The 18,673-nt window shown below is 56.5% G+C and overlaps 6 protein-coding genes across 6 annotated transcripts; all 6 read left to right on the top strand.

Annotated features, from left to right (window-relative positions):
• Positions 1 to 1,068: 1,068 nt before the first annotated feature.
• JKF63_01833 (uncharacterized protein) lies at positions 1,069 to 2,859 on the top strand (the record flags this gene model as incomplete). Its single annotated transcript, XM_067897878.1, has 1 exon — positions 1,069 to 2,859. One exon carries the CDS (start codon positions 1,069 to 1,071, stop codon positions 2,857 to 2,859), a length of 1,791 nt encoding a protein of 596 aa, XP_067754035.1.
• Positions 2,860 to 4,429: 1,570 nt separating this feature from the next.
• On the top strand, positions 4,430 to 7,153 carry JKF63_01834 (uncharacterized protein; the record flags this gene model as incomplete). The annotated part of the gene is made up of 1 exon (XM_067897879.1): positions 4,430 to 7,153. One exon carries the CDS (start codon positions 4,430 to 4,432, stop codon positions 7,151 to 7,153), a length of 2,724 nt encoding a protein of 907 aa, XP_067754036.1.
• A 2,109-nt stretch (positions 7,154 to 9,262) lies between these two features.
• JKF63_01835 (uncharacterized protein) lies at positions 9,263 to 11,140 on the top strand (the record flags this gene model as incomplete). The annotated part of the gene is made up of 1 exon (XM_067897880.1): positions 9,263 to 11,140. One exon carries the CDS (start codon positions 9,263 to 9,265, stop codon positions 11,138 to 11,140), a length of 1,878 nt encoding a protein of 625 aa, XP_067754037.1.
• A 1,046-nt stretch (positions 11,141 to 12,186) lies between these two features.
• JKF63_01836 (uncharacterized protein) lies at positions 12,187 to 13,815 on the top strand (the record flags this gene model as incomplete). Its single annotated transcript, XM_067897881.1, has 1 exon — positions 12,187 to 13,815. One exon carries the CDS (start codon positions 12,187 to 12,189, stop codon positions 13,813 to 13,815), a length of 1,629 nt encoding a protein of 542 aa, XP_067754038.1.
• Positions 13,816 to 15,068: 1,253 nt separating this feature from the next.
• On the top strand, positions 15,069 to 16,790 carry JKF63_01837 (uncharacterized protein; the record flags this gene model as incomplete). The annotated part of the gene is made up of 1 exon (XM_067897882.1): positions 15,069 to 16,790. One exon carries the CDS (start codon positions 15,069 to 15,071, stop codon positions 16,788 to 16,790), a length of 1,722 nt encoding a protein of 573 aa, XP_067754039.1.
• An 802-nt stretch (positions 16,791 to 17,592) lies between these two features.
• On the top strand, positions 17,593 to 18,363 carry JKF63_01838 (uncharacterized protein; the record flags this gene model as incomplete). Its single annotated transcript, XM_067897883.1, has 1 exon — positions 17,593 to 18,363. One exon carries the CDS (start codon positions 17,593 to 17,595, stop codon positions 18,361 to 18,363), a length of 771 nt encoding a protein of 256 aa, XP_067754040.1.
• Positions 18,364 to 18,673: the final 310 nt, after the last annotated feature.

Genomic DNA, 18,673 nt, shown 5'->3' on the forward strand with positions numbered 1-18,673 from the left:
AGTCTCTCCTCCCTCCCTGCGCGTCCTCCAAATGTACGTCAGCGGATCCGCGGTATTTCTTCGACGCCACAGGCGGCGAGTTACTTTGTTTGGCATGATTGCTGGTTGGCATTCTTCCTTTCCCCCACCTCTCTACGAATTCAACTTCTGCAGCCGCGCTGCTGACACCTCTAACACCATAGTCCTCCATCACACTTTATGTGGTGCGCTGTGCCGTTTATTTATTAGTTTGTTATTCACATGTATTTTTCAGACTCACCGCAAAAGGTGATACGCATGCGCAGGTACACGCACACGAAAAAAAATATTTTTGCGTTTTTCTCTCTCCCACACTCGTCTCTAGCACCGGTCTTGCGCCTCTGTTTTTCTGTTACTTTGGTGTAGGTTCCAACAAAAAAGAACTTGCAGGGTTTGTTTTCCGTTCTTGACGTGTGTCTAGTGCTAGTGTGCAGGCGTCTGCGCGTGTGCATGTGTGTATGCACCGCCTGTGCTTGTGTTTACGAGGATTTGCAGCCGTCACGACACATTGGCCGCCACCTTGACAATATGGACAAGACGTAAAGCGGACAAAATGTCTTGCTTTTCTTTTCCGCAGCGGCTAGGATGCATCAGAGGGGAGTATGGGGCTGTTGCGTGGCTCCCATTCCCATCGGACTGGTGATTGCGTACCACCAACCACCAGGGTCGAGCACAGGCACATGTGGTAGTTCGAGGTTGGAGCTCTTGGCGTGTCTCCTGGGCGCGCCCCCCCCCCAAAGAGTCTGAGCTCTTTGTTTTGGACACTCCCCCCTTCTTTTTTTTGTATGTCCTCCTTTCTCGTGCTCGTCCTCATGCATATTCGTCTTTCGCTGAAGGGGCTTCACCCATCACCTCCGCCGACACGACTCTGGCTAGCGCAGTTTCCGTCTTAACCTCTAGTGTGCTGTTCTCGACGCACTTCACCACTGGTCTCTCTCCTCCCCCCTTTTTTTTTTCTCCTCCGCACACCCCCTCTTCTTATTAGGTGACTCTCCTCCACCGCATTTTTGCGTGCTGCAGCGTGGTCACTCTCTTCTGGTTTAGACAACAATGCGCCTCAAAAAATCCCCATTGGCCTCTGGCCGGCGCCCCGCGGCAACGCTGTGTTTTTTTCAGATTGTTGGCGTCTTTCTCTTAGTACTGTTGTGGTTTCCAGCCACGGTAACTGGGGCACCCGTGCAAGAAGCCGAAGGGAGTGAGGACAAAATGCCTGTGAAAGAGCTGAGTGATAACCTTAGTGCGTCCGAGTGGGTCTCGCTCATCGTTGCCGACTCCATCCTCTTGGTGTTTGCTGCCCTTTTCGCTGGACTGACATTGGCACTGCTTGGCCTTGACACCTTATCGCTCGAAATCATTGCAGACAGCGGCTCTGAGCCGGACAAGACGTACGCCCAAAAGATTCTGCCCATTCGACAACTCGGTAACCAGCTCTTGTGTACGCTTATTTTGGGCAACGTCATGGTGAACACGCTCATTGCGCAGATCACTGATTCCCACATCCACGGTTGGGTGGCGACGGTGGTTTCGACTGCACTGACCACGCTCGGCGGGGAGGTGATTCCGCAAGCTCTAATGTCAGCACATGCGCTACAGGTTGGCTCCAAATCGGCACCGCTAGTGAGGTTCTTCGTCTTCATCTTTTGGCCTTTCTGCAAGCCGCTGAGCATAGTCCTCGACAGGTTCATCGGCAAGGACCCTGGTCAGATTTACGAGCGCAATGAGTTGAAGAAGCTCATGTTCATGCATGCCGCCCGCAGCGCCGAGTCTGGCATCGGCGCCGGCGAAGTGGATCTGATGGTGGGTGCCATGGAGCTACACGAGAAGACGGTGATGGAGGTCATGACGCCCGTCGGCGATATGCTTATGTTGGAGGCGAATGAGCGGTTGAACGAGGAGACCATTCAGCTGATTTCTGACCACGGCCACAGCCGAATCCCGGTGTACCAAACCACAAAAAACAACGTCATTGGTGTCCTGTTTGCGAAGGACTTGCTAATGGCCAATCCGCAGGAGAACACGAAGGTGCTTCTGCTGGTCAAGTTTTACAACCGTCGCTGTCACGTTGTGCCTTCTGAAACGAAGCTCATCTCGATGCTCAAGTACTTCCAGACTGGGAAGTCACATATTGCCCTCGTGCAGGAAGTCCAACAGCGCCCCTACGGAGACCCGTACTATGAGGTGAAGGGTCTGGTGACCATGGAGGACATTATTGAGGAACTCATCCACAGCGAAATCTTTGATGAGTATGACATCGATCCACAGCAGGCGACCCACTCAGGACTTGGCAACGCCTCTACTCTAGCGAAGCGGCAGATTGGTCTCACCTCCAAGTGCTCGCGGCGGGTCCACCTTAATCACAACGAGCTGCGCGCCGCCGCACTCTTCCTGTGTGAGTCTTTGCCCGAACTCAACATGGAGGATGTGTCGGCTTTGACTCACGGCATGGCGGAGTGCACCACCGTGTACCGCGTCCGGGCACCAAGGGACGCACGCGGCATGGAGGACGACGACAAGCAGAATGTTTGGCTTTATCGTGATGGCGTGCCCTCCTCTGTCTTTACACTTGTCGTCTCCGGACGTGTAGAGGTCTTTGCCGGAAAGGAGTCGATTGCGCTGGAGATGGGCAGCTGGTCACTCCTCGCAACCGATGCATTATCATCTGATTCGTTTGTGCCCACGTTTAGCTGTCGCGTCGTACAGGACTCGACACTGATGCAGATCACCCGGGAGGCTTACGTGGAAATGCTTCGTCTCTGCAGCAACGCTGCGAGCGATCTCAGGAGAAGGAGCACCTCGTCGACATCAAAGCAGGGCAGCAGGGTGTCCGTGGAGTCTCCCTAGGAGAGGAGCAGCTCCAAAAGGGGTACAAAAAAGGGGAGGGAGGTGGCCATTCGAGTATAAGCGCTGGTGTACTTTGTGTGTGTGTGTGTGCGTGCGTCTGCTTCTCTAGAAGGCCTTCTCCCTTCTTTTTCCCCTTCTAAAGATTTGTTCGACCGCTACGAGGTTCCACTTCGATATTATCATTAATTTTTTTTGTTTTTCTTGTGGAGCGCTCGCTTCCTGTCTTTTGTGTGCGCTGTACGATTTGTTTGACACCCCGGCCGAGGTAATTTGTGGTGGCCCCCTTTTTGTATTTTATTTTTCTCTATTCGCCTCCTTCCTCCCTTTTCTCCCTTTTTTGTTTCTCTACTGGTGTCTATCGTACATATTGCGGAGCATATGTGAACGAGGGTGGAGTCATTATTAAAGATCCAGTGAGTAGTGTGGTGCGTTGGTGGGTGTAGATATCAGAGGTTATGTGTGTGTGTGTGTGTGTGTTCGTCGAGGATGAAAGCTGCACCATTGTATTATTCCTCATTTTATCTTGTCTGATTCACATCAAGACTTAAATCCCACCCTCCTGAACCCCGAGCATGACGGGAGACATCGCATAGTGTAAGGCCTCAGTCAACCCGCGTCACAGCAATCACTGACCGAGGCATCTGAGTAGGGCCGCCACTTGGAACTTTACCAACCACCTGCTTCGCAGGTCGAACCTCAGAGACTTTCACTATGCCAGCTCACCCCCTGTGGTGTATTCGTCGGGGATGGCTTATACTCTCACCAGTGGGGGCGACGAGGGACGGGTCAAACGCGGTCACGTCGACTAATATCCCACTAAACGAGTGATACAAATCCATTCGTTATCAGAGGGTCGCTTCGACGCAACGCCATTCAGGAAGTGGCGGCGGATATTTGTAACGATACATCGTTTCAACCTTCACTGCTGTTGGCATTTGGTTGCTTCCCTAGCAGGGGGTGGTTCGGGGTTGCGAGACAGATTGGGGGTTGCTTGACTTCCCCACAGAGCGGGCACTAGTCCCCCCATCCCCCCCCCTCGATAAACAACACTGATGTGTGCGCCCGCGTCAGTCGAGGTGTCATAGAAAAAGAAAAAAACAGACTCAACCCGACAAGAGAAAAGATCAGCAACAACAGCCGGCCTGCCATCCTGAAAAGACAGAATGATAAGCGCAGCTGTAGTGAACCGCACGCCAGACTTACTGGCGTGAAAGCAGCAAAGGGGGAATCGATTATGTACGTATACCCCATCTACTCTCTTTACAGCGCCGCAGGCCGCTTCCTCGAGTTGCTGCAAAGGTGTGCTGTGCTCTTTTGTTGGTGTTTTCCCCCCTCTCCTCAAGGGAGAACACAAAGTCGTTGCATATTACTGCCCCCCTCCACCTTGCTTCTCTTTACCATCTGCGTTTTTTTTTGAACTCGTGCCCCGCTCCCCTCCCGCTTCCCTCCCGCTCCCCCCCCCCCCTTCCCCTCACACACACACACACACGCACCGTTATCGTACCCAAAAGTATCCATCTTCCCCTCCCCCCCCCCTGCTGCGCGACTATCGTGTTGTAGTCCATCCGAGATGAGCGGGTGTGTCGCCGAGGCGGAAAGCGCCGAACTGGCGTTGTACCGGCTCGAGGAAATCGACGAGCTTCTCGCCACAGTGAACGAGGACGAGGATGACTCGCAGGCTGCCACCTTGGCGCAGTATCTGCGGAGTGGTCAGGATCTGGAGAGCGCCTGGAGCCTGCACAACAAGCAGCTGCGTGGCTTGCGAGACACGTTTATTCACGCCCACGTCCAGGCGGCGGAGCAGATTGCACAGCTGTATCACGAGTTCAGCGCGTGCGAGGAGAACATCGTCGGCTTTGAGGAGGAGATGCTGACCTTTCAGCGCAAGCTTGAAGTCAGTGCGAATGATATCGTTTATATGCAGCAGCAGGCTGACGGGTTGGTGCGGAGGGTGAACAACCGGCACCAGGTGAGCAACAAGATCAACGAGGTCTACAGTGCCTTGCAGAAGTGCGACTCCTTCTGCGATGTCATTTCAACCAAAAACGTCGACGCAAATTATCTCGCCAACTTGCGTGAACTGGACCGCCGGCTGGCTTTTCTCTCCGGCAACAAGGCTGTCCGCTTCTCCGCGGTGGACAACGAGATCCGCCCAAAGTTGACGGCAGCTGCACACAAGGCGGGTGGAAAACTGCAGCGCTTTCTCACCAAGGAAATCGTCGCTCTCACCGAGGCCCCATCGCGAACCGTCGAGAGGCAGCAGTCACTGGAGGAGAGTGCGCAATTTGCATTTCGCTTCCTTCAGCTCTACAACCAGCCCGTTGCGATGGAGATCACCAAACTTTACATCCGATACATGTCAGAGTTCTATGTAAAGCAGTTCCGCCTCTTGATTGCCCAATTCTCGGAGCTGTCCGCGGTGCACGCGAGCCCGCTGGAGCCCCTGGTCTCGGTGGAGGAAGCGCGGGACATTATGAGCAACCGCGACATCGGTGCCCCGCCCGGCAACCATGTGACCCCCCCTCCTATGAACTTTCCAGATGTGATGCTCCCGCGTCGTGAGCGGAGCGTCTCGCAACACATGCGCGGCTTCGCTGACCTTATCCCCTCCGGTGTGGCGGTCTCAAGGGCTGAGGCGCTTCACCTCTTGCGTCCAGCTACCTTTGATGACTCTGTGAAGGCGGTGAACGCGCTTGGGGTACGTCATGGCAAACTGCATATAGACGACGACGTCGCAGCACAGCTGAATGAGTGCAACAGCTGGGCGTGGCAGTTTGTTCGCTGCCTCCAGGCCCTGGTTAACACCGTGGAGTCCGAGTGCCGCTTCATCGGCAACTTCTTTTGCGTAGTTGGCAACGTCGAGGGTGGCGAAGACTTCACAAGCGCGGAGCGAATTGCCTGCGCGGTGTTGGGCCGGGCAGTAGGCAATGTTGAGGCCTCGATGATGGAGGTTCTACCTCTTGTGACTGAGCGCACCGAAGTGCTTGCGACTCTGCGTGTCTTAGAAGCGGTCAAGCAGTACCTCTGTACTTTGCTCGATCCCATCCCGCTCCTACTGCTGAGTGTCGTGCTGGAGAGGTCGAAGACGGCGTTGCGCGCCTCGCTGCGGACGGCCGTCAAGAATGACGAGCTCGTCTTGGCTTTTCTGCCGACGCTGCAACTGTCTCCGCTTCACAGCACCACTACCACAAACTGCAGCTGGACAGACCTTCTTAGCAACAAGTCACACTGCGCAGTGTTGGGACCTCACCCGCTTATCTACCGCATCTGTGGTGTGCTGGGTCACCTGGAGTACCTCAACACCGCGGCCGTGCGCTCCTCTACGCTCGCTGGTGGCGATTTACGGGCCTTCGACGCTTCTGTTGCAACCTTTGTGAAGAACTCTCTGACCCACATGATGAAGTTCGTGGACCAGCTCAAGCACCGCTACCCAACTCAATTGGCACAACAGGTGTTCGCGTGCACCAACGTGTACACAATCCTGGCGACGTGGCGAGAGTTGATTTCGCTCAATGGCGACAGTGCATCGGGCTCACCAACAAGGTTTCACCCAGTTTTCACTGGACCGATCAACTACGAATCGAAAAGTGGATGCTCACACTTCCACCCCATCTCGCCAGAGCGGCCAACGATGTCTACTAGAGGGGTCCTGGCTCTTGGCGGGGACGCTGGGGCCGGCGCTGGGTCGCAGCACATGCCGTACTTGGAGGGCGAGCTTCATCATGCCATTAGGGACTGGGCGCATGCTGAGCTAGCAAACGGCGAGTCATCGTGGAAGCACCTTCTTGTCTTTATTGGCAAAGCGACGGAGGTGCTTGGAGAGAGTTTCTTTGACTCCACTAGTCAGATGTCATCCACAACGCATCACGAAAATGTGGCGACGGAAACTTCGCACTTCGACCCGCCCGCCCGGCCCTCCGCTCTGCCCGAAGAGCTGAGCGAAAGTGCCACGCTGAAGGTGGCCGCGCAGTTACATTCCCAGTGGCAGTCTCACGCCTCTGCGATAGTCGAGGTGGTCAGAAAGGTGGTGCAACAGTCACTGGGCCGTACTGTCAGCAGCGGTGATGCTGCTGCGGGCTGCCCGGTAGTTCCTGCTGCCGTCCTGCAGCGGCAGTGCCATGAGCTGTCCACACTTATGCTAAGTGCGCTTTTCTCGACTCTGGCCGATGCAAATCGAAAGCTCGCCTTCTTTGTCGGGCAGTACTACAGCGGTTACCGCGAGCTGCAGTCGAAGGTGCTCAACAACACGATGGTGCTTCATGAACTGTCGCGCTTGCTGGAGTCGAGCCCGTGAACCCGTTAGCAACAGAGTCATAACTATTTTTCATGCATCGACGTATTGCTGCTTTCGCAGCATCTGCTTGCTTCTTAGAGCTCCATGAAACACGCAAGGCGGTTGTGTCGCTGTCGATTAGCTGCTATGGCAGATGCCCCACTGCTGTTGCTCGGATCTGCTCCTTTTGCTGTGTCTGTGCACGCCGTTCTTTATGGTCTCTCAGGCGTTCTGCCTCCCCATCCTCTCGCCTCTGAGTCGTGTGGTGATGCAATTCATTTTTTTTTTTTTACAACTCGTAACCGCCACCAATCCTCCACGACGCCCCGGTTTCTCGCCGCCGTGTGTTTTTATTGGTTCTTGCCGTGACTGTGTGCTTGACCCATTGCTCCCCCTCCCCCGTACACGAGGCCCTTCACTTACGCATGTGTGCTTCGAGCATCCACCTCCACTCTACTATGCTCGTTCTATGCGGTTGCCGCCAAAAGGGTATAGAGGCAGGGAGGACAGGCGCGTGGGGTCACCACCCGTAAACCCCCCTTCGATGCTCTGCGAGGGGGTACTTCATTGTCTTTGAGCTCTTGTAGTTGGGCTCAACTTCTGCTGTACTGCTCTTTCTTTCCCCTCTTTTTGTTTCCTGTGCTCTCGCCTGTGCCTTTCCGTCTGACGGTGGTGTCACCCTCGCGTTCCGCCCTTCGCCTATCGTGCATTTGTTTTTTTTTTCCTCGTACCCCTGCTCTACGAGGAAGAGCCGCCTCGCTGTTGGCGCCTTGGGGCCTGGAGGCCGACCCTATGATGATGGCAAGAGCATGCAGCCTGCCCTCCGGCTTGGTTGTGGGCTCGCGGTGGCGGCGGACAAATGTGGGCCGAGGCCGTGCCGCAGAGACCCGGGGCCGTGATTGCGTTGGTAGCTGCTCACCACGCAGTGTGAGGATGACTTGACAGGTCTGTTGGGACTGTGAGCTCGTTGCGCGCCTCCCTCTCTCCCCCCATCTACCTTCTCCACCTTACCGCGTTGTGCACCTCCTCGTGTGTGGGACGTGCGGGTTGAGACGAGAGCGGAGCGCTCGCGCTGCCACCGACTCATGGCAGCAGACGCGAGAGGCGCGGCGAGACCACCCCGAACCCCACCATCGAGCGCTCTGGCTCTGCAGTGTGGAAAGCGCCGACACCATTCTGCGGAATGGGGCGACCTCAGGCGGCTGAGGGGCAAGCGCGGCATACGTGGGAGGGGAGGGGAGAAGAAGAGGGTGCAGAGTTTGAGAGGGCCCCGACCCTAGACCGGCCGACTGGGGGGGGGCGCCCCCTTGAGCACACCCGGCACACATCCAGGCCACCCTCTGCCACGCGCGCGGCATGCAATGCACGCCAGTTTTTGTGGCGCCCGTCACAGACCGCGCGTAGCCGGTGGGCGAGCAGGCGGCGGCTGGGGTGAAGGGAGCCGGCAAGATGTAAATCACCCGGGCATTGGCCGCGGTGAAGCGGAGGGAAGTGGGTTGTTGGTTCTTTGTGTGTGGATTAGCTCTCCAACTAGCCAAAGGCCTGGGCGGGGTGGGGAGTGTCTGTGGAGGGCATCACTGTTATCATGTATGTCTGTGTCTGTGTGTGTGTGTTCACTCTCAGCTTTTTTTGCTGGAGTGTGTGTGAGGGAGGTAAAACGGGGAATAGGAGAGCAGGACTTCATCTCATGTTGTCCGTTATGGTAACGGTGGCGGTGGCGGGGAGTCTATCTGCCGGCGAGTCCGTACACACGCGGACGGGGCGAACACGTATTTGTCCTGCTGCCAGTCTATCGCTTGCACCGAATGTGCTGTGTGTGTGTGTGTGTGCAGCGCCACATGGTGACGGTCTCGTCTTGCTGAATAAAAGTATGTGATGTTTTGGCTCCCTCACTGCCTCTATCTTCGTGTACTCTTGCAAGACCACCTTTCTGGCCCGTCAAGCATGCACATGCTACACGTCGTGTCTCTTTCTCTCTCGATTCTTGAATTGCTGTGCCGCACACAGCGCGCACCGTCGAGTGAGTGAGTGGCCTGCGAGACACTGAGTTCTGCTAACCTACAATCTATCGGGCTAGCTCCACTGAAGCCCTCTTTCCCTTTCATTATTGGGGGTGTTCTTCTGTGCCCCATGACACAGTTTTTGATCCTCTACGGGACCCAGACCGGCAACGCGGAGCGGATAGCGCTCCGCGTTGCCCGACTGGCACTTCGCCAGGGATTCGTGTCCGTCGCTTGCTCGCCCGCTGATGACGTACCTATAGCAGAGTGGCCGAAAACAGGTGGGCCTGTCGTATTTATCTGCTCTAATGCAAATCAAGGGGCTGCACCCAACACCTTTCGTCAGTCTTGGGCAGCGCTACTGGAATCTGACGTTCCTCGTAGCATGGAGGGCTTGCAGTTTGCCGTCTTTGGCCTCGGTGATTCTCTCTATCTCAAGTTCAACCAGATGGCCAAGATGCTGCACAACCGTCTCCGGCAGCTGGGCGGCACGCCGATCGTGATGCGCGGGCTGGGAGACGAGAGCGATGCGAAAGGCATTGAGGAAACCCTGCAGCCTTGGCTTACGGAGCTGTGGACGGCGCTCGGGATATCGGGCAAGAGCAGTGCCGCCGTAGATGCCCCAGCACACCCGCAGGGGGATGTCCCTTTCTTCCCTCTTTTCAGCATCGTGTCTCACTCGGCAGGCGAGACGGGCACTCCTGGTGCATCATCCTCTTTCGCTGACGCCGCCTCCAGTGCCCCAATACCGCATTTTGCCGACCCCGTCTTCTCTTGCGAGGTCGTGACGAACAAACGTCTAACTTCTGCTGCGTGTGAGCAAGTGGTTCACCACCTCGAGCTGCATGTGGACCCTAACAGCACACTCGCTGCGTCCTACGATGTGGGTGATGCACTCGGCATCTACTGCCCAAATCGCGAAGAGTTAGTAGAAGAGCTGCTGCAGTTGGTGCAGCACGACGGGGCAGAGACGGTCGTCGTGAGAGCAGATGCGTCGCATGGACTTGTTCGGCAGCCCAACCGCCCTTTCTTTGGGCGGCCTCTCTCGCTACGCACGTTGCTCCGGCACTACTTTGATCTTGACGCTGTGGTGTCACAAGAGTTCTTGTGGATGCTCGCGCATGAGGTGACCGGGGTCGGCGAAAGCGCGCAGGCTGTACGGGACCGCCTCTACGAGCTAGCCGATCCGTCCAACGTGAACGATTACTTGCAGTACGCGCACCGCGAGAAGCGCAACGTCTGCGAGGTTCTGCACGACTTCAAGGACCTCCATCCATCTCTGGAACTGGTCTTGTCATTCACTAAGTTGATGCTGCCGCGCTACTTTTCCATCGCCTCTGCGCCGGCGATGGACGGCACCGCTCGTTTCCACATTTGCGTAGGGCTCCTGGACTGGAAAACCCCGTTGAGGCGCCGCCGCACCGGACTATGCAGTTCTTACCTGGTGAATGCGACCCCAGGGACACAGCTAACGTGCTGTGTCTGGCAGGGCTCCCTTGCACTTCCGACAACCCCGGCACCGCTGCTCTGCATCGCGACCGGCACAGGAGTGGCGCCGATTCGCAGTATTCTACGGCACGTCGCCGGTTGTGGTGCGCAGGGCTGGAGGGAGGTGCCGGTGGTGTTGGTCTTCGGGTGCCGCCACGAGGCGGAGGATTACCTGTACCGCGAGGAATGGGAGACCCTAAAGGAGACGGGTTTGCTGCCGACTCTCCAAATCATCCCAGCTTTCTCCCGAGACACCGACAAAAAGGTGTACGTACAGCACAAGCTGGGCCAACATGCGAGACTCACATCGTCCTTTTTGCAGCGTCAGGGTGCCGAAGTAGCACCTGGCGTAGTGTACGTCTGTGGAAATGCAAAGCAGATGCCAAAGGACGTACAGCATACCCTTGAGCAGATTGTCCAGGCCACTGTGCCTGAGGTGCAGGATGAGGCTGGGGCTTCAGCGTACGTCAGAGCACTTGGCCGTGTGGGTCGCTATCAGGTTGACTCGTGGTCGGCGTAGGTGCAGGCATGCATGTGCCTTTCTTCCCCTTTAAGGAGACCTCTAATCTGCAACTGGACTTTCTTCCCCCCTTCCACCACCACCACTGCCACCTCAGCCTCACTTATGCTGGATGCAGACAACGCAAACGAAATGGAAGGAGTACGTACAGCGAGGTGAGTTGCGGGTAGCGCGTTTGCATATTCGATCGCGCTCCCCCCCCCCTGGGCCACCTTTTTTGGCCCGCGGTATCATCTGCACACCTAAAAATAAGCTGAGCCGAACAATTCTAGTCTAAAGGGGGGGGGGGGGAGCTACATTCACGAGTCGCATGTGCCCCAAAGCGTTTGATGCTATCCCTATTACCCCCTCCTCCCGCCACCGCAAATGAGCTTTCTCGGTGCACCCCTTTCTCTAACTGGCTCTCAAAACGGCGCTGCAAATTCTTTCATGGTTCTCTGTTTCTCCTTTTCATCCTCGATTTCATCATCTCATCCGCTTTTATGATTCGGAGCTGCGCGTGCCTTCCTGAGACACGCCCCCCCCCCCTTCCCCCATCCTCTCGTCTTTTCCGTGCACTGATAGTCGCGTGTGTGTGTGTGTGTGTGTCGCGACGGCACCTATTTTCTGCCCCAATCTACGTCACACGAACAAAACAACCCCCCAAAACGCAAAGGCAAGCACGCTTCGAAGCTTGCTAGTCACGCACCCCATAGAAACTCCCACAGCTTTCTTCTTGGACACACTGCCCATTGTCCCTGCGGGAACACATCGAGGGGTCTTTTTTTTCCTGTTTTTTTTTTTTTGAATCCCCCCTCTTTTTCCTTTCGGTGGCTGTTCTGGCTTTCGGCCACTCCGCGTGAGCGACCGAAGGGCGAGGCACAACGTTGAAGAGAGTTTGTGTTCCTCTTGGACCCTTCAAAATCGCTGTAACGCATTCTCGGCTTCGATCTGGCTGACGCGCACTCTGAAGGCTTCCGTCTTCAGGGTTTAACTTTTTTTAGGCTCCCCACTCCGCTATATCTAGAATACGGACGATTGTGTCGTTGTACCACTTGAACAACGAAATGGACGATAATCGGGCTTCTTCGGCCGCCACACAGGCGCCTGCAAGCGCCTCTCAGCACCAGCGCATCCTCCTGCAAAAGCAGCTCACCGAGGCCCGCATGGAGAACACTATCCTTCGACAACAGCTCTACCAAGTCAGCTCTTTGCTCGACATTGCTGTAAGCAAGTTGCGTACAATGGGTGTGTCACTCGAGACACCCATCGACATCCGTGCGCTGCGTACAGAGGCTCTGGAACGGGCACATGCCGAGACGGCGCAGGTGCAGTACGATGCAATCGGCGTATCGCAGGAGGGTAGTGAGCCCCCTGCGCAATACAACAACAAGAAGTTCCAGATGCGGCAACAATTGCGCGAGCACACAAAGACGGTTCAGTGCTGCGCTTTCTCCGACAGCGAGGACCCTTTGATTGCCACCGGTGGCATGGATTGCCGTCTGATTGTGCAAAACTATTTCAATGGGGCGAAGTTGTGGGACGCCACTGCGCACGAAGAGGCACTAAGCGACGTTGCTTGGATGAGCCCAAACTGTCTGCTCTCCGCGTCGTACGACAACACGGTGAAGCTATGGGATGTGAACGGCGGCACATCGAGCAAGGACGTCCTGTACGAGTACAACGCCCACGGCTTTGTACTCTCTGCAGTACCACTAGGACCTTCACTGTTTGTCTGCGCCGACTCGCGACACAAGACGGCCATTGTTGACGTTCGTGTCGGCGGCAAGGGCATAGTTCAGGATCACGACTACCGCATCAACTCGCTGACTTATGACGAGTCTGCCGAGCAGCTCTTGATGGGGCAGAGCAATGGAGTTGTGTCTATTTGGGATATACGGCGGCTTGATCAGGCTATGTCGACCAATACCAGCGCTGCTGGTGGTGGATTGTCAGCATCAACATCGCCACCAGTGCAGGCGCAGCAGCAGTCCTGGCAGGGATCCTTGAATGACATTAGCAGCCCGGCCGAGGGGAACACTACAGCCATGTCAATTACGGAGGACGGCGCTGCCGGCGGCAGCAGTGCGCCCAGGTCAAACGGCGTGCTCATGACGGGAGTCAACACCAGCGGCCTCAGCGGTTCACCTCGCTTCACTCGCACCACAGAAATCGAGAATGAGCTGTCGCACTCCCCTATTTCCTTTATCGCCCACTTTCACAGCGATGATGACACCCGCCGGTTGCTGTGTGTCTCGGGAGACAACATGGTGCGACTGTATCGGAGCGACTTCAGCGCTTTCACCGGCAGCGGCCGAAAGGAGGGTGTCAACTTTTATGTGCTGCGCAACGTCCTAGCGGGTGTGCCAACACGCGGCAACGTTATGCGTTCCGGTTTCTGGAAGGGGGAGCGTGGTAAGGCAAGCATGTCAGTGTTCCTCGATGATGGCGAGATGGACAGCTTGGCGCGGCCGCCCCGACGGCTGACAGAGTGCGACTTACTCGTCACAGGTGGGCCTGACAATACCGCGCAGGTGTGTGATGTAACCGATGATGGTGGCGCGGTGGTGCTGGAGCGCCTGGTGGGCCATCACGACCGTGTCACCGGGGCAACTGTGCGTCGCTCTCGCAAACCGATCATCGCCACAATGAGCGCCGACTCGACGGTGCGCATTTGGATGCCTCTCAAGTCTTGAGTTGCGGAGGTTCATGGCGTCCATGTGTAGGACTGCCGCCGGAGACGGCATGCCGCCGTTGGGAGGAGGCCATTTTTCTATTCCCTGCTTGCGTGTCGCCGTTTGCGCGCCTGTGCGTATGAGGGTGCTCGTGCCTTCAGGCTCTTGTATGGGCGTATGGTGTGCCTTCGAGTCTCTCCCCCCCTCCCCCCAGCGGAAAGCGCCGGCTTTTAGCGATCGGCGGGCGGTGCTCAAGTCTCGCAGTCCTGGGTACAGTGTATTCAGTTTGACTCACTGCCTCTATTTCCCGTTTGCTGCACCCGTCCCTGCGTACGGCGATACACACACACACACACACACACACAGTGATGGCTTCTCTGTGGGTCCCATTGGTCTTTCCACGGTGACATCACCCCCTTCTTTTGTTTTTTTCCCTCCCAAAGAAGGAAGATTGCAAAAGAGAAAGTAAAGACTGCGTCGCAGTAGGTGCTGAAGCACGCCGACGTCGTCGTCGTCCATGTTCTCTACGGTGACGCCACCTCATCGTGCTCCTCCTCTCCTCCACCTCAACACACACTTTTTCTTTTTTTTTTGTCACCCTTTTTGACTCATGTCAAGTGTCACACGTCCTGCGCAAAGGACATACCCAGGTGGGTCCACCTAACGCAGCCCCTCCTTCCTCTTCGTACCTCCCACACACGCTGGTCTAGAGAGAAAAGCTTGGTGTCTTGGTCAGTGCATCATTGCCTGGCACACCTAGGCTGCGTGACACACACGCACACACACACATAGACAGACAGACAGACCGACGCACGCCCCTGCACAGCTAGGAGGTTTTATTGTTTTTTTTCCCTTCTCCTATCCTCTCTAAGTTTCCACCTCCCCCTCTCACGGGTGCCAGGGGAATTTTTTAATCATCATCATTGGTCTTCACTTCTCTAGACTTAGATTCCCTCGTCTCACTGCCTCTTGCTTTGAGTACACTTCTCTCCCTCCCTCCCTCTTCCTGTTAGCTTTCGTGTTGATGGTTGGCTTACAGTCGGGCTGCACAGACCACCACGTGAGTCGCTGCTAGGCGTTGCACTACACGCTCGAGTCAGAGAAAAGTTGGAAACCGGAGAATTCCCTATTTTACTATTTAAAAAAATCACTTTGCTGCTTCTTGGTCACGTTGCGCCACTCCGCACACCACGTGCCAAACCCCTTCTTGGATGAGAAGCTACATGGGCACAAACGGGCATCGATTCACCGTACCTACAGACCAACGCTCACGGATGACTTCTGCACGACGGGTAGGTGAAACCGCAGATGACGTCCTCGCATTTCATGAAAGTCGTCATGGTGCGCTGAAGGGCATCTTGGCGCCAGACTTGTACGGAAACCTTCCGCGCCACCTTCGCAGTGAAGTAACACAGCCGAATTCGGCGCCGTTTCGAATACCGCCTACTGATGCGTTGCGGTTTTCCCCGTATCAAACGCCACAGTGGGCTGAGCTCAGCGAATGCATGCGTGAGGTGTCGTCGCCGCCTATTGCCGATGCAGATGTCTTTCGCGTCGCTGCATCTCAGACAGAGTTTCTCTCTCGATCGTTATCTAGTACTGCGTCGTTTCCAGGATATGAGATGGTAAAGCGTCTCGCAGATCTCTCACAGGCATCCGATGTCGACCCGGAGGCCGTCGCCGCAGCCCTGCGAGAGGCAGAAAGCGTGCTGGAGGCTTCCACAGACCTCCCTACACCGCAGGAATATGCACGGTGCAACAGTGCGGCGGATGTCGAGCACTCCTCCGCTAAGGGGCACTCACCTCTCCATCGCACACGAGCGACATCGTCGGTCGCTTCACCCGCTTCTGCCGCGCATCGCAGAGGGAATGTTCGGTCACAGCGGCCGCAACAGAACGATGTCCACCACCAGCTCCGACGCCGTGAGTTCCACCCTTGCGACGGGGACCGTATACCTTCGTCCGACCGCGTCACTACAGCCGCCGAACCGAGGCCAACAGCTGGCTGCCATACCTCCTCTCCGTGGGGTTGCCCAGTCCCCACTCCAACCCTTTCAGGGTCACTAGCGCTGCCCTACCCCGCCCATTCTGGTGTGAATATGCCAGTTGGCAACCCCACTAGCCTCTCTGCGTCTAACAGGACTGCGGACACCGCGGACCCCACCATGCGTTGGTACGAGGTCTATTACGCCTGGATGCTCTACTATCAGCAGCTCTACGCGACACAAGTGCTACAGGGGCGGCACCGGCAACGCGCAAGGCGAGGGAAAAGAGAGGGTCGCCACCGCCGCACCTACGGCAGCTGTGCTGCCCCCGGCGAAGTTAGCACAGAGCACAAAGTGTCGGCTGACCCACACGAAGATGGCACCGAATATGCTCATGCTCGTCGTCAGCACCGCTCAGCGGCGCGGCCAGGTCGCAGCCACCTGCCCGAAGAGGGTGACGGTGGTATGGTTGGGTCGTCGTCTTCAATGTGTGCGCACCCGATTCGCCATAATCGCTCCACTTCTCTGCGGCAGCCAATCGCAGAAGCCTGCTCTTCACGAACACGACGAGTGCCGGGCGAGAAAAACACGAAGGCGGTCGACGAGGCCGCACGTGTTCGCGCAGAACTGCGCCGACTCGAGGAAAAGTACGCGGTGATGTCATCATGGTTGGCCAACAAGGAGAAGGAAGAGACGCGGTCCCTTGGCGCTGGGATTCGTCGCACCGGGCACGCCACTACTGTCTCGGACGCAGGTAAACATTTCCAACGATCCCAGTCAGCGAAGCCTCGTGCGTCGGAGGCCCCTCGTGCGCAGAGCGGTAAGTGGCTCGGTCGCTGCGACGATGCCGACCAAACGCCACACCTTAGCTCGCTAGCGCCAGCCGAAACGTGGCAGGCACTCTCAGAACGTCAGCGCAACGGGACCTTATCCGGGGTGGTGCGCATCCGCACAGATTCTGGCTCATCGCAGCAGCGATTCCCACGTCAAAGAGCGCAGTGGCGGCACTGATGGTGTGTCTATGGCGACCGCGTGCTTCCCCCGCTTTGAAGTCGTTCCGTGCAGCAGCGTAACGTCACGGGGGGGGGGGGGACACCCACGTGCACGTTGATCAAAGAGGTGAAAAGCACGAATTCGCCCATTACTGTACTCCAGTTCATCTTGCCTCTGGTTTCTTACCGCGCCCCGTATGCCCATGACGGGGAAGGGGGAGGGGAAACACCTCCAGTAGGCACATGAAGGGGGATCCCCCTCCCCCCTTCCTCCCCCTCCCCTCCCCGCCAGAGAAAAAGAATGAAATAAAGCGTCATGGGCCATTTCCAACGTTTTTCGATTGATTCCCACACAAGACCCAGTGGTGTGGGTTTGGCGGGCGACGACAAAGCGTTTATCGAAACTTCGCCACTGTCGCTGTGGCCCGCACCACACGCCGACTGCGGCAGAGAAGTCCCCTCTTCGTGCACCTTTGCCTTCCTCCCTCATCCCCCCCCCCCTTCTCTGGCTTTGCAATCGCATCCGCACTCTCCACGCAAATGTTTACCTGGCACCTTTATCATTTCTCTCTCCCCCTCCTCCATATCTACACACACCATCTGCGCAACCCATAAAACGCGGGTGAATCACGTGAACTCCAGCGCCCATCCAAGTGTGCTGTTGCAACATCCTTTTTGCATTTTTTTTCTCTAACAGCTTTTGCCCTCTTCCATTCCGCGGCCGCCGAAGTGTTCCTCTATTACTTCTACCCCGTCCTCGACGATTTTTGCTTCCCTGCGTGAGCATTCCTTCGTCTCTTTGTGTCTTTATCCACGCCGCCATGTCGAACTGGGCCGATACTGCACAGGACGAGGAGCAGTACCAGGCAGCGTACGGCTCCGATGACAACGGCAGCTACGTTTCCGAGGCCGAGGATCCAAGACCGTCATGGGATACTGCAAAGACGGAGACCACCTTCGAGGTGGACGCTGATGGCAACCGCTTTGAGGTGATGCGGAAGGTGCGCTCGTACCACGTGGATCGCCCCATCACAATGGCAGACATTCGCAGGAAACTCGCCCACTTCGGCAAAGGGAAGGGCGACCAGAGCATGCTCGTTTCCGCGGAGCCACCGCTGGCTCTCGAGATGGGCTCAGTTGATCAGTTCGAGCGCGAGAGCCGTGCTGAGGTGAAGCGTATGATCCACGAGGCTAGTGGTCTTGATGTCGTCGTCAAGGACGAGCACCTGCGCGTTGTGCGCGAGATGGAGGAGAAGGCGAAGAAGGATCCCAAGGTAATGCGCAGCGGCGCCGGCTCTACATGGGGTGCTGTTGCATCCAAGTCCACAGACACCCGCGAGCAGTCCGCCACTGGCATCCGTATTCGCAACTTGTCCGACGACATCACACAGGAGAATCTGTCCCGCATTTTCGAGGGTCGTGGGTGGATCACGAAGAACGTGCGTATTCCCCGCGGCGACAACAACCAGACGCGTGGTTTCGCCTTTGTGATATTCGAGGAGTCGTGGATGGCCGATGCGGCCATAAAGGAGGGCAAATTCCACTTCAAAAACGTCGTGCTGGACGTCTCGCGTGCCGAGACCCGCTCGTAAGTTGCCGACAAGAGGCTCAACCTCCCTTACTCTACTACAAGTTGACTAAGTTGTTTTTTTTTTGCTGGGGGGTTTTCCGATTGTGGGTACCTATATGCGGACGTTCGCAGAGGGTTCGTTGAAGCGCTGCTCCGTATGTGCGTGTCCGTGTTCCTTTGTCTGTTTGTGTGTGCGCTTTGCCGACCTGCTCTTCACTGGTGATGCGTCGGGCGCCTGCAAAAAAAAAGGGGCGATGGTGCACTAAGCCTGTGCGAGTTTTATGGTTGTCGTTCATTGCTTTTTACTCTCTCCCCCTTTCTCTCCCTAAATG

This window comes from Porcisia hertigi, chromosome 34, assembly GCF_017918235.1.
Source record: "Porcisia hertigi strain C119 chromosome 34, whole genome shotgun sequence".
Taxonomy (NCBI): domain Eukaryota; phylum Euglenozoa; class Kinetoplastea; order Trypanosomatida; family Trypanosomatidae; genus Porcisia; species Porcisia hertigi.